The following is a 15,167-nucleotide window of genomic DNA, read 5'->3' on the forward strand; positions in this document are numbered from 1 at the left end:
TTTGACAGAGTGCCTGACAAAAGCGCCTTTGGAAGGAAGGTTTATTTGGGCTCACAGTCTGAGGGTATGAAGGGCAAGTCACAGCAGCAGTGTGAGGTGGTTGGCCTCACTGCCTGCCATCAGGAAGCAGAGAGACAAATGTCGCTGCTCAGCTCTCGCTGTCCTTTTTATTCAGTGCAGGACTACTGCCCATGAAGCGATACTCCCCACACGGAGGGTGGGTCTTCTCATCTCAGTTAATCCAATCTGGAAATTCCCTTGCCGACACGCTCAGACCGCTCTCTGCTGGGTGATTCTAGATCTGTAATATTTTCAATACTCACCACCACAATTACATCTGTGCTTCCCTTCTTCCATGACAAAGAACTCAGCTAAGGACTCAAAGGTGGCCAAATGCCATGGATCCCTGCCAACATGCATGTTCCTTGACTGCTTCCTGCACAGAGCATGTCATCTTAATGTCTTGCGCCAGCCCATGGTTCCTCCCAGTCTCATCTCCTTTATTAGGGTCACCCCTTAGGATGCAGGTTCCGCAGCACCTCAGGTGTTCAGCTTCACACCTCCAGTTTTAGAACTCTTCCGATTCTAATGAGCCACACAATAGTCTGTTTCCTGGATACTTCCCCTAGGTGTTCACAGGCACATCAATTGATCTTCAAGGTGCTGATGAGGCTCTAGTGGGAACTCCTTTCAGGTGACTCTGGGTTTGGCCAGAGATCAGACACTCTCCAAGATCCTTTGTAACTCAGATCAGCTACCAAATCCTGACAGCTACAATCTAAAGGTTCTCCCCTGCCACCTCTTCTCAGCACTGATTGCTAGGTTAGGTTTTGCACTCTGCCTTCGCCCATGCTAGGATGTATCCTTAAGCTGGGTCCTAGGAAGAACTGTATCAAGATCCACTCCGCTTTTATCACTCCCTGGCTTTTTATCTGTGAAGGGGAGGTTTGAATGTGAATGGCTCCCATAAGGCTCATAGAGTTGAATACAAGTGAGTGGCACTATCAGAAAGGATTAGAAGGTGTGGTCTTTTTGGAAAAAGTTATGTCACTCAGGGTAGCCTTTGAGGTTTCAAGAAAACAAAAACAAAAACATTCCAAGCTCAGAGTCTCTCTCTTCCTAATGCCAGTGGATTGGGGTGTCGAACTGTCAGCTCCTTCTCCAGCACCATGTTTGCCTGCATGCCACCAAGCTTCTTGCCATGGTGGGAATGCACCAAACCTCCGAAACTGTAGGCCAGTGCCAAATCAATGCTTTCTTTCATAAGAGTTGCTGTGGTCAGGGTGTCTCTTGGCAGCAGCAGAGCACTGACTAAGACAGCATCCCTCTATGACATCCCTTCATGCTCAGGTTGCCATCCAGACCTCAGTTCTGATGGTCTGATGCATCCAGCTCTTCTCGGAAGCTGAGCGTTTCTTGGAGGCAGAGGTTGGCTCTGCTAATCTCTCTACAAGTTTTGAGAGATTTTTTTTTCTTTTTAAATTTTATATGTTAATAATACACACATATATCATATCATATAAACTCTCTACTCCCCCCTCTACTTCCTCCCAGGCCCCCTCCCAATTTCATTTCTCCTCCCTTTCTCCCTCCTCCTCCCTCAGTCTATTTAGTAAAGCCTGTATACACTTGGATACTGGGCTATTCAGTGGAGCTTGGGTAATCTACCATAGGCAACACCTTTGAAGAAAACCGACTCTCCCTCCCCCTGTAGCCTTCAACTACCAGTGGTTCCTCAGCTAGGGGTGGGGCCTTGTGAGCACCTCTCATCCATGCTGAAATGTTGACTGGCTGAATCTTGTGTCTGGCTTGGTCTTAGGCAACCACAGCTGCTGTGAGTTCAGGAGTGCCTCAGTCCTGTCATGTGCAGAAGACACTGTTGCCCAGTGCTCTCTGACATTTGCCTCTTCCGAGCTTCCCATCCCCTCTTCTCTGATGTTCCCTAGACTTGAGTGGAAAGGGATGCAACAGTTCTTCCATTTAGGGCTGAGTTTGTGAGTTGCTTTTCCTTCCTGCCATCTCTGAACCAAGCAGACCTGTGCTTGGTTCACTCCCGGCTAACTCTGCACTCCATACAGGTGCCCAGTGATGTGTTAACATCTCCTTCATGGTTTGCGTCCTGGTAGACTTCAAACTTTGATGGCAGAGGCCATGACAATTCAACTCTGATTCAGAACTGATTTCTCACTCCTAGGATAATATCTAGTTTAAAAAACTAATTTTTAATAGGATCCTACTTTGAGAGATTGTCAATTGAAGAATAATCTCTTCTATTGATTTTTCTCATCTGGACCTTAGTTCTGAAAATATTATTGACAACCCATTGATCTTACAAATAATAGAGCTGACCCTAATCTGACATGAGCTTCAACTCTTGTGTTCAATCAACCACACATCAAAAATCTGGGAGAAGTACTGTTGTCTTATTTTGGGGACTTGAGTATCATAGATTTTTGCATCTAAGGGCAACCTTAGAACCAATCCTCTGGAGTGCCAAGGGATGGATACATATTAAATACTTCAAGTTGGGGGCTACAGAGATTCCTCAGTAATTAAGACCATTGGCTGTCATTCCAGGTACCCAGGTTTTATTCCCAGCACCAACATGGCAGCTCGCAACTGTCTGTACCTCCAGTGTCAGGGGTTCCAATGGCCATGTCTGGTCTCCACAGGCATTCTCAACACATGGTGTATGCATGCAGGCAAAGCACCCATGGGCATAAAATATTTTTGAAACATTTCAAGTTGTATGTAGTGGTATATGCTACAATCTCAGAACTTGAGGGCTGAGACAACATGGACTACAGTTTTGAGGCCAGCCTGGGACTTATAGCAAAAGCTTGATCAAAGGGAGGAGGAAAGGGGGGGTGATGGGGAAAGAAGGAAGGAAGGAAGGAAGTCACAGAGTAAAACACCATCAACAGAAGTTCAAGAAAACACCCAAGCAAATGGGCAAGATTTATTGACAATGACTTCCATCTTTCTTGACTGTATGTCTTCTCAAAGTCTTAAAAAATGGCAATACCACAGGACAAGTGGCTCCTTCTAATTATTCCTCACCAGTTGGTCAGCAAACCTATGGTTTTTAAAAATCACTTTATTGTATTTCTGTACATGTCTATCTGCTTGCACGTGTGAAAGAAGCTCAGAAGACATCAGCTGTCATCCTCAGGAATGTCAGCTTTTAAGACAAGGTTTCTCACTGGCCTTGCAGTTGAGGCTGATCTTGAACTCCTTAACCCTCCTGCCTCTACCTCCCAAGTGCTAAGATCTGCATGGCTATGCCTGTCTACAGTTGTTTTATAAAGAAATAAAAATATTAGAAAGTTATCAGATTAATATTCATGCGCACATCAATGCAAATAACACAGTTTATCTTGCTACACTTGTTGGACTTTGAGCAAAAATCTAACTCTGGATAATCCTTAATATCTTTTTTCCTTTTAAGGAAGAAATATGTGCCCTGATGCCCTCCCTTGGCACGTTAGGCAGAAAACTGTAAACTAAAGACTTAGGGAAAATAACCTCGAGGCATATTGTCAAAAGGATCATCATTTTTATGCCTTTTTAAGTTGAATTTTCACATCAGTGTTTCTTATACCATCTTTCCTTTTCCAAAGAGAATGGTAGTAATACCAGTGATGTCAAGGAAATAATTAAAATGGGCGGAAGATTAAACAGCTGTAGTACAAAGCAATATACAGTCGAGATGAAACAAATCTCCCAGAGGGCTGCAAACAACTCTTTCTCTGTGAGCATGTGTTTATGTCTGTGTCTTCATGTGCATGCGTGTTCATACGTGTGCAGATGCATGCGTGTGCATGTATGTAGAGACCAAAGAGCATCTGTAGGTGTCATTCCTACATACTTATATGTTGTTTCATGAGACAGGGTCTTTCACTATCCTGGAATTCACCAAGTAGTGCAGGCCAGCTGGCTGGTAGCTGTAGGGATCTACCTGTGACCAAGTACCACTGTACACAGCTTTTTGTCTCCGTGTGAGTTATAGAGATTGAACAGGTGTGCTCATGATTGTAAGCAAGCACTTACCAACTAAGCTATCTCTCTAACCCCTAAACAATTCTGCCTAAAATGTAAAATAATTGATTCGCTGTGGCTGAGACAGTCTTGTTATGGAGGCCAGAATCAAGCTTTTTACACAGAATGTAGCCTGGGGTAGCCTCAAATATGATGAGAAATTGCTTCTACCTTCAATACTGAATTCACAGGCTTGCCACACCATAACCCCGCCAAAACACATATACGTACTGTCAGTGTTCTGGATGGACATGAACTAGACATTCAAACCATTTAATGGTGCAAAGGTTTCTGTGCAGAACAGTTCATTGCAGGTCTCCTCAGCCCAAGGGATGTGTGAGAGGTCACTTCCAGCTCACGCAGGCTTTCAGGGTTCTGCCTGCCATTCAGATCTGGAGGGCAGTGTGGAGTGCCTGCTATGTTGGCTATTGTTCTCCTATGACTGGCGAAACTAGGAGGAACCACATGGGGATATTAGGTTTATCACTGGGACAATCACAGTACATTCCATTTCTTGTGCACCTACCATATTCTGGGCACTATTTTCTAAACCAGGAGTTGACAAACTGTAGCCCATGTGCCAAAGCTAACTAACGGCCTTTTGGGAAATTAGGGATCTAAAGCTAAGAATAGCAGCAGCAGTAGTAGTTGTTGTTTTTGTTGTTGTTTTTGATTCTGTTAAAGAAAGTTAACACTCAAATCTGATTTCTAGGCCAGAGAGAAGGTTTATTAGGTAAAGATAGATGCCAACACTATTGCCCTGAGTTCAATCCCCAAGACCCACTTGATAGGAGAGAACCAACTCCCAGAAGTTGTCCTCTGGCCTCTCCATACACATAGTGGCATGTGTGTGTGCACCTCCACATGTACACTAAATAAATCTAAATAAATATTCAATTTTCAACTTCCCTTTAAAATGTAAAGGTATATTTTATCAAATATTAGAACACTGGACAGGAAAAGAGAGGTCGACCCCAGTCATTGGGGTCCAGTGTATCCATTTCTGCTTGTGTGTGCTCATTATTACAAAATCCAAGACATGCTCTTAATTTTTGTAACTTTGGCACACTGCTCAACAAAAAGATCTAGCTTTTAAATGGTCTGAGGAGAAGAATCCACATCTCATGACACTTGTACATTCCATCATACACCAATTTCTGTTTTCACAGACAAAGTCCTGTTACAAGACAACCATCCTGAGCCTGAGGCTGCTCTCCCTCTGTGGTGACAGAGCTGAGCATCAGAGACAGAGATTATGTGACCAGTTAAACCTCAAATATGCATCATCCGGCTCCTTGCAGAAAAATGTGCTTGTCCTTCCTTCAAGCACTTCACAAATAAAAAAGACAATCTACTTTAAGCAAGAGAGAAAGGAGGATAAACAATATACCTCATTTATAAGATAAAGTAGAGTATTTAAGGGTGGTTGTCAAAACAAAAAAGGGGGCAAGAAGCGACGCCAGGAGTACAGGGTCAAAAGGAGAGCAGGCTGCAATATAAAATTTCATTTTGATGTATTCTCAGCTATAGCTAACATCTCACTTAAGCCTACATCAATCATATTTTCAGTCTATGCGCAATTTGCCTATTACAGAGAAATTACTATGGCCATGCAATCAAGAAAAATCTCCAGGAAGGACTGTAAGTGGAAAGTGAGTTGGGATTTCTAACCAAGGAGCAGTGGTTGTCTGCAGAGCTGCTTTGGCATTATAAAAGCTGCGTGGAGAAAACAATGCTCTGTGCTATTGTGTATGGGTGGGAATGAATACACAGGCATGTCTGTGTGCATGTGTGTGTGTGAATGTGTGTGTGTGTGTGTGTGTGTTTGTAGTGCATGCATGTATGTATGCATGTGGGTTTGTGTGTTCATGTGTCTGTGTGTTTGTTTGTGTGTATCTATGTCTTTGTGTGCAAGCATGCATGCACACACTCGCACGTGAGCTCGTGCTTGTGGATAGAACAGAGATCATTTTATGTGTCTATTTCTCACTGAACGGGAAGTTACCTGCTTTAGCTAGGCTTGGAGGCCTGCAAGCCCTAGGATCCATTAGTCTCCACTCCACAATGCCAGGCTACAGACACATGCAGCCTTGGCTGACACTTTACATGGATGTTGGGGATTTGAACTCAGGCCCTCATGGTTGCAGAGCAAGGATTATTACCCACTGAGCCAGCTCCCTAGCCCTTCATTGGCACCTTGACCCCAGGCAGACTAAGATTTAATTGTTCCTCTAACCCTTCCCATCTGGGCTGCTTTAAGCAAATCAGAATCAACTCCACCTCCACCCCCCCCCCACCACCACCATGTCTGTGCCTCAGCTTTCCTCCTTTGGAAAGTAGAGGGAGCGCTCTCCTCTTCCATTGAGGAATAACATCATTTCTAAGGAGAGCAAAAGAGGCCAGTGTGGCCCTGGAAAAGTGCTTGAGAAATGCTCGATTCCTTCCCTCACTTCTAGTCAAATCTCAGTTCTTGGCTCCCAATTCAAGAGTTCCAAGAGTTCCCTTTAATCTCCTATTAGTTTTTGAGAAGCCCTAAACCAAGACAATCCAGACAACACAAACAGCAAATGACCAGGAGAAATATTCAGTGCCAAGATCCCCACTTCCTCACAGCCCCTGCTCCAAAGGCAATGAATGTCCTGCCTATGCTGTGTTCCTGCCAGAGTCTTTATTGCACACGTATTTCTTTTTTATACCTTTTGACACCCCCTTCACCACTGCCACCACAATATGGCTCTCTCTGTTGATGGCTCTTAAATCCTTCAGTGCTTCCATGATGCTGTTATTTGGGCTATCCCTCAGTGGTTTCTGGGACACTAAAAACAGCTAAATTAAATGTCAGAAGCGGCACTTGATAAACTGTACAAATAAATATTTTTCTTTTCCCCCCCTCCCTAGGGTCCAAAGAATCCACAATAAATTTGAAGCTGTGTTCCCCTTAAATTGGCCTTATTTGTGGTCATTATTTTGAAATATTTACAAAGCAATTTTGTTCTTTAAACTTCCTACCTTCTGGGTTCTTGTGAAATAAAATGGAAATGATTGTACATTTTGGTCCTTTCATTGACATTTAAAAATGCCCATATTATGATGTAGAAATTGAAATACTGTTGTTGCCATAGAAATATGAAAATTAACAATATACACTTATAGCCAGTGAATGGTTTGTTTTTATTTTTCTTGTTCTGTGAGGGGCATTTTGTTTGAAGGCACTCCCATATGACATAAATTAGGGGACATTTCTCTCAGTTTTTCTTTATTGCTACCACCAAACGCGACTCTAAATTTTCACGACACAGTTAAAACATGGACCTGTGACCTGTGTTGGGAACATTATCCTCCATGGGGTATCTCTCTTCTCATTATTGTTTTTGATCTAATATCTACTTAAGAACTAAGGTTGTCCCTTCATTAATAGAATAGTTTGCATATAGCATGGGTGAGGCATGGGTTTGATCCCTGGCCCTCCATAAAACTGGGTGTGAGGGCGACACCTGAGATTCTGGTACATTGCAGGTAGAGGCAGGAGGATCAGGAGTTTAAGGCCATCTCCCCCACATAGTGAATTTGAGGTTAGACTGGAGTGTGATGAGACCCTGTCTTAAAAATTCAATCAGAAGACCTGCAAGACAGCTCAGCCAGTAAAGAGACTTGTACCATGCCTGAAAACTTGACCTCAATCCCTGGGCCCCACATGGTGGAAGGAGAGAACCACATGCAGTCTACTGTCTTCCACATGTGTACTGTTCTGACTGCCCACTGACACAGACACATAAGTATTTTTTAAAGGTACAATACAAAAAAAAATTCAACCTTACAAACAAACAAAAACCAGTTTGTAGTTAGAAGGAACCTTGGATACATGTGAGGCCGAGTTCTCAAATTCCTGAGAGCTGTGTAGCCGTTATATGCTGATTCTCAGGAAGACACTCCATGTGGCAGTGGGCTGACTACAATAGCGACATCTTTCTTAGATGCGTCAGAGAGGTGCTTCCTAGAGTCTCTAGTCCTGGCCTTGTGTCCGTGGCTCTCCACAGCTCAGTGCGGTGGGTTTGAGTCATTGACCAAGCGTAGGACCATCAGCATGCCTGGGAAACTGTACAAACTGAGAGTCGTGAGGTCTCAGGGAACTGTCCCGCCAGGATTGGCAGCTTGGACTCTAAACAGCCAGGTCTGTGATCAGTTCTGTTGAACCCATTTGATGGGGAGTGAGAGAACCGACTCCACAACTCGGTCCTCTGACTTCACGCATGCAGTGTGGTGCACGCACACCTGTACACATCACACAGGCGCATCATGTCAGAGTTCAAGGCTTCGGGCTTCATTCCACACATTTAGTACATGTCTTCAAACATCAGTCAGTATGGATCCCACTTATCTGAAAACGGACACATTCGGAGTAAACATTTCAGACATAACACTTCAGACATAAGACATAAACACCTTCATGTTGCAGATGTGATATCTGTGATTGTGAGAGGCTTCGTGACTTCTTCAAGGGCACAGGGCCGAAACATTGCTATCTAGCAATCCAGTGCAAGTCTCCCAGGCCCCGGGTCTTCAATCACCACACTGTTATCTGCCCCGTAGTGGAATGATAAGATTTCTAGCCGTGGTCTGGTGATTGCACACGTAGGGACTCCTTAGTAAAATGTCCAAGTTAATAACATTTAAGCTCTCCCCTCAGTATGGGGGCACCCTGCTTATTCATGCACCTACATCTTGCTTTCTTATTTGTGTCCCACTCTGTGCTGAAATAATTTAAGGTGACCCTCAGACATTTTACCAACAAGCCAGATCTCTGGCTGCTACCACACCCTCAAAGACATGGACAGTCCAATAGTTGCTTTCTAGGACTGAGGGAAGAAAATCTGGGGGAAATGTGTACAGTTTCAGAAACCTGAACATTATCCAGTTTTCGAGGAATTATGTGAAATAGCACAATCGTGTACGCCTTAGGTTAACCAGAACCCTATTCACAAAGTTAAGAACTGCAACAGGTTGGTGTTTGCCATTCTGGTCACAAAGAAAAGAACAGGCATTTTACTGTGCCCTTGTCTGGGAGAAATCAAAGGGTTAATTCTTCAGCACTGTGTGCCAAAAAATGTCTAGTTTACAGACTGGAACGAATATGGCACCTTCGTTTTAAACAGCCAATTTCCAGTTTTGTGTGGCTGTCGAGATTCCTGAGCTAGGGACAGGGGCCGGGGCAGGAGAATGGGCTGGGTTTCTTACTTTGAATGTGGACATATGGGCTGTGGGAAGGAAACTATTTAAGATGGGGCTTAGGGAGAGGGGGGAAAAGTCGCCTTTCCCCAGCTGAGATTTTTCCAGGATGTCGTCATACAATCTCCAAAACCTCCTCTGAACAGTAGATGGCTCTCATTGGCTGTATGCAAATGATGTGCAAGCACTGGTTTCCTGGCAGAGGAAAACTTACACCAGAGCATCGATCCAGTCCAAGCCTGGCTCTCCACAATCCTGAAAGAACAGAGTCCTTCTGGACGGGGCAGTTTCAGCCTTTGACATGCCAGGAAGTAATTCCATAATGTCACTCATGCTGAGGGCTCACCGGTCCTCAGACAAGAAGACACAAGTGCAGCATGTAAGATTTAAGTTTTCGGACAGACTTTAGTACAAAGAGCAAAAACCGTGGGAGGAGCCAGAATTACACTGAACACCGACACTAGTAATTAAAGCCACCATAAGGGAAGAAAGGCTTCTGCCAGGAAACTGCAGGCACAACCCGAAGCCCATTCCCTCCCCCATTTTTCAGGCAGGGGGTCCTTGCCATGTGACAACCAGATAAGGCTGTGTGGGGGTCATTAACATACCTACAGAAGTTAGCCCATCCTGGAGGCGCAGAGGCCTTCCTGAGGTTTGCTGACCTGTATGCTTCAATGTGTTTCATTTTCTCCAAGAGCAGGCAGATGAGAAAGGTCAGGAGACTTAGGTTAGAAGCTGGGAAATGGACCAGGGCCCCCACAGTATGACATCATTTTCTTGCAATGCAATGAAGCAAAAATGACAGTTCCATGAAGGAAGAAAAAAAAAATCACAACAGTAGAGAAGCCTACCAGCCATAGCAAGTCCCAGAATCTGCAGAGGAAGGGCCTGCCTAGCTCAGCTCCTGCCTCTTTGTTAATATCCTTGGCTAGAGCACCTTGGAAGAGAGGGTAACAGGGATTGGGGGTTGGGAGGGGGGATAAAAGAGAACTCGAGGGAAGGGGGAGGGAAGAATGAGAGGGGAGAGTCTGGAGAGAGAACAGGAGAGGGGAGTCTGGGAAGTGAATGGTAGAAGACTCTCCCTAGACCTAGGTCGGGGTTCACTACTATTTATTGACTGTCTTGTGGCTGGTCCAAGGGGAAGGAGGAGGATTTAAACCTTGCTTCAGTGTCCAACTGCCAATCCCTAGGCAGAGCTACATCTGCCCTTTTCTGACTGAAACAAATGTCTTATGACTCTGATGCCGTGACTTTTCTGGAGACATGCACAGAAAGGCCTATTCACCTGGGCAGAGAGGGTATTAGCAGACCAAAGAAACAGAACTCTACCAGTCCCTGTTCAACTTGCTGGCATCTCCATGGAAGGGTCTACTCTCCCCAGCACCCATACACTCACATAAGCACTAGAAGGCATGGGGAGTCAGCTACGAACTTGTGTGGTCCTCGAGAGAAATAGAACTTTCCTGTGACTTTCTTCAGCTCCCTTCCTCCTCCTCCTCCTCCTCCTCCTACTACTACTACTCCTCTTCTTCTTCCTCCTCTTCCTCCCCTTCCTCTTCCTCCTCCTCCTCCTCTTCCTCTTCCTTTTCCTTCTTAGAAAGACTGTTTCAAAGCAGCGGGAGCAGCTATAAAGGCCTTGTCCTGGGACACAGGTTTGAGTAGATGACAACACTTTCCTAAGAAGCTCTGTGAGTTTGTAGATATTCTCCTTGTGGGGTAGACCCAGAAATTTAAATGTGAAAATCTGCCTGGTTATGAAACTTGGGGAAATGAGCCTCCTGAGTGACCACCCCCAAAACAGAGATCCTCTTGCAGCATTGACAAAAAGATGTCCTTAAGGCACCAGCACGGGCCAGAGAAAGCTCACAGGCCTGGTGAACAGGAACCCTGAGCTAGGCTGCAGCCTAGCCCAGTGATCTTGGACAACGTGCCAATTGCAGTGCTGCTCCCAGCCTCCCCAGTGGCATAGGCTGACCTGGATTCCAGCCAACTGGTTCAGCCCTGAACCAAGGCAAGGCTTTAAGTGCTCTGGCCAACACATCAAGAGGCTGCACCACAGGGCCCTACCTCTGGCCGGTACCAAGGTTTGGAGAACAGGCTTCTGTGTTCTATACCTCTGCTCACTGGCTGGGTGGCTGCTTCCTGTAACCCAGTGCCTGTTCCTTGTCATGCCCCAGTAGGGACTGCACGATGGCTATGAAGGACAGTCTCAGTTAGAGCTTTTGTCGATTTTCTTTGTTCTCCTCACACAGGTCCTCCTGGGAGTTAGCAGAAGCCACCAAACACTGACTACAACTAAGACTGAGTATCACAGCTCCTTGACACTTTAATATATATTTCAAAAAAACCAGCTGACAATAAATCCCTTTTATAATGTCATTTCCTAGCCGCCTTGATGGATGACACACTACAAGGACTGTCCCAATCATGCCAGACCACTGTCCAACAATTGAGCAGTACCAGGTGGCCCCTCTAATCTGGGTTCCAGGGAGTTATTCCACAATTACTCGTGGGAACCATGCAAAGACAGATATGCTCTCTGGGAAAGTCATGTATACCTATCCTCTGGATGGCTCAAAACCCTCGTCTTCTCCCTCCACCTCGCCCCCATTCTCCTGGGGAGGGGAAGTGTCTTCTTTAAATGAGTCACTATCCCCAAGATGTATTAAAAGCTCTAGTTGTTATAAGGCCAGGAAGCACTAAAAAAACCTACAGAGACAGAACTTTACATAAAATGCCCATATTACTGAGGTTGTTTTTTTTTCTGCCAAATTGTCATCCTTATAGTCTCTGGTCACTCCCCTTAAGTAGTTATGATGTCCACAGTTAACTCGATAGGGAAAGGGAATTTATTTTTACATGGGTGTAAAAAAAAAAATCACAAAATTCAAGGCTTGTATTTTTTGCCATCTGAACAACCCCTCATGCTTGTTCACACATGTTGAAAGTGTTGTTTAACTAAAGTACACAGAGCAGACTCATTGAAGACTACCCTTTCCCCTTGCTCTAGACAAGGAGAAAGATCAAAGCTGCCAGTATTTTTCCAGGATGACCCCTGCTTTGTTCTGAACACTTCACCCATCTCCAGTTTGTAGAAGCTCAAACAACCCCCCTCCCCCGATTTTCTCTTCTATAAACCTTCTTATAAACAAGACTCCCATTGCTCCTTTGGCATCCCATGAAGAGAGGATTCTTCCTCATAGGTAGATCTTTACTCTACAGTGTCTTCTACAGTTATAGTATCAATTCCTTCAAACTTCTAAAGCTCACAGTGTTAAAGCAGTGAAAAAGCATTGTGGTACTTAGCAGGTGAAAAGCATTGTGGGACTTGGCAGGTGAAAAGCATTGTGGGAGTTGGCAGGTGAGGAAAGGTATTTGAAATGATTCTGTTCTAATAAGACTGATGTTGAGTAATGAAAAGCGGCTTACCTATTAACAACTCTGCCTTAAAATACCCAAGTGGCTAGCATTTTTTTAAAAAGCAACCCTGGTTTATTAAGTAATCAATTCCTTTCATACTGGAGGAGAATATAAGGTAATGATGACAACTGATTTCAATTATCTCATAATTTATTATTGATAAAGAATGCACAGGGTACCAGACTGTATGTTCTTAATATGGCATGATGACTTGGAAAAGCAAATCTCCCAGCTCAGGGGCCAGCAGGATGCTCAGTAGGTAAGGCCTTTTCCCATTACGCTTGCGAACACCATCCCTGGGAAACACCTCTTATCCTATGAACTCCACGCATGCTGTGGCATGTGCAAGCTTGTGTACACACACACACACACGCACAAATAAATAATTTTCTAAAAAAGATCTCCAGCCCACAAAACACAAATGATTCAGAAGATAACCGATAAAGAAGTTTGAACAAGTTACACACCAATAAACGGCCTGAAAACCAACCCCTTTTGCCTTTGGGGAGTTTCTGTTTTCCCACACATGAAACAAAGGAGCCAAGATTAGCTGTCATGTCCAGAATCCTGGAACTTAAAATACATGTGCTAGTGTAAAACGTTAAGCCCTCGCATGCTTTGCTTGGCAAATTTCATGAAAAAGATAAGCTCAATGGAATTATGACTTCAGACAGAGAAGTGGATGCTATCACAGACCTAGGCAACAAGAAGAAGACAAATATGGAACTTGGCCACAGATAGAAAAGAACGCTGGTGTTGTTGTTGTTGGTGGTGGTGGATTTGGTTTTGGCTTTGTTTTGTTTTTTGCAGCCAGCAGCCTGAACAGGAGGGAGCTCCCGCAGAGAGTGGCACAGCAAGCTCAGGGCTCAGAGCACCTTGCTCAGGGCAATCAATCAACAAAGATTTTATTTGACTCAAGTTACTTTATTTGTCAAGGGACTCTTAGGAGGCGCCTGAGATAACGTGGACGAGGGTTATATGCCCTGCCGAGTGTAGTGGATTGCAGAAATATCCTAGTGACTAGCTCTGTAAGACAAGGGAGGGAAGGGGCTGGGTAACCAGAGAGGGCTCAAGAAATATTCCAAGAATGCTCTGAGGTTGAGCCTGAACAGTGGGGCCTGGCTAGGGATTGTAAAGAAAGGGCAGTTGCAAGCAGACAGAGAATGAGAACCAAAATGGATTTATCCTCTTTAAGTAAACTACCCAGCCAGCACTCGGGAGGGGCATCGTGGTTACAAAAAGCACTTTGACTATGAACTGAAGAATAAGCCGCAGATGGCCTCAAAATATAAAGATGCTTCGGTATTCAAGATTTCCCACTGGACTCAATTCTCCCAGAGAGAAATATAAAGAAAAAAACATAGCGCTTCAAGAGACTGGGTTCTCTTACAACATGAGAACTGTGACGTCCAGTGTGTCACTCTTGCTGCCATGCCTGCCAGGAAACTGAAACAGGATTGAGATTTCATTCTACAACTTGTGTATCCAACTCTTTTTTTCTTTATATCCTCCTTTATCTCCCATTTCTATCTCTCATTACAAACCTCATTCTTTCCTCCACTTCAAAGATATTGATCGTGTCCTCTGTGTCAGGCACATCAAACCTTTTGAAGGGCAGATAGCGTGAGTGTCTGGAGCAACAGGCAGTTATGAGCTTTTAATATTAGCTCTGCCTCTGACTCATCCTGTGTTTAGGTCTTGAGGCTTGAAGTTTATTCTTGGGATATAGTTCAGGCATTTTCCAGATGAGGAAGGGCTCTGGGGTATCTAGCTGGCTTTACCTAATAATTCACCCAGTGACTGTCTTCCTCTTGTTTAAGCATGGCTTACTTCTCCGAGGGTCTTTGATCCTCTGTCTGCAGACACTCTGGCACCAGGAGCCTTAAAGGTCAAGGAGCAAAGACACGCTGAGGTGGGTGAAATCGGGGGACACTTGTCAGCAACCTCTGAGAACCTGTGGGGCAAACACTGGCTTCTAAGATAGATGGATGGTGTCATCCATGGTATGAATAACTGTGTGCTCACTAAGCTTAGGCGGAGACCCAGCAGGTGTGTTCTGGAACATGGCTATTTGGAAGAGAGCCATTAAGCTCTGTTTCCTTTTATCCATATGGGCAGCCCAAGTGCAACATCATGAGGTCCAAGAGCAAAGTATGCACTTGTGACTCAGTTTCTTCATAGGAATAAAGGACCTGGGCTCATTCATCTCCTGAGGCTCCTTTCACTTTCAATTGCTATGGTGTTTTTTGTTTTGTTTTGTTTTGTTTTAATCCATTGGTTCTCCTTACAGTCATTTGGCTGCACAGGGCACAAAGATAGACTGCTTTGGATTCTCTCCCAATACCATGTGAAACAATACACGAATATAGTAGAAAACTATGCATAATTGGTAATAGAGATTGGTAAGATGGCAATTCACTAAGAGCTCTAAGTTATACTAAAGACCTGCTACATTTGTGTGGTGATTAGCTTTAATTGTCAAT

General features: G+C 44.5%; 1 protein-coding gene and 1 non-coding gene across 4 annotated transcripts in view; one reads left to right on the forward strand and one right to left on the reverse strand.

Annotated features, from left to right (window-relative positions):
• Window positions 1-11,612, forward strand: part of Tmem212 (transmembrane protein 212) — a 35,046-nt gene extending 23,434 nt beyond the window's left edge. For 2 of the 3 annotated variants that reach the window (XM_085835353.1, XM_085835354.1), the window contains exon 4: window positions 11,517-11,612. In XM_085835353.1, the coding sequence (XP_085691479.1) occupies window positions 11,517-11,594 (78 nt within the window). In that variant the 3' untranslated portion in view covers window positions 11,595-11,612. Of the gene's footprint in view, window positions 1-6,936; window positions 7,115-11,516 lie in introns of those variants that run through there. The other variant, XM_021159174.2, reaches the window with a different exon arrangement.
• Window positions 4,963-5,123, reverse strand: LOC115030803 (small nucleolar RNA SNORA81). The gene has a single exon (XR_003836376.1). It is a non-coding gene; the product is annotated as a small nucleolar RNA SNORA81 (small nucleolar RNA).
• Window positions 11,613-15,167: the final 3,555 nt, after the last annotated feature.

This window comes from Mus caroli, unplaced genomic scaffold (genome assembly GCF_978045245.1).
Source record: "Mus caroli unplaced genomic scaffold, Mus_caroli_1 scaffold_3, whole genome shotgun sequence".
NCBI classification, from domain to species: Eukaryota; Metazoa; Chordata; class Mammalia; order Rodentia; family Muridae; genus Mus; species Mus caroli.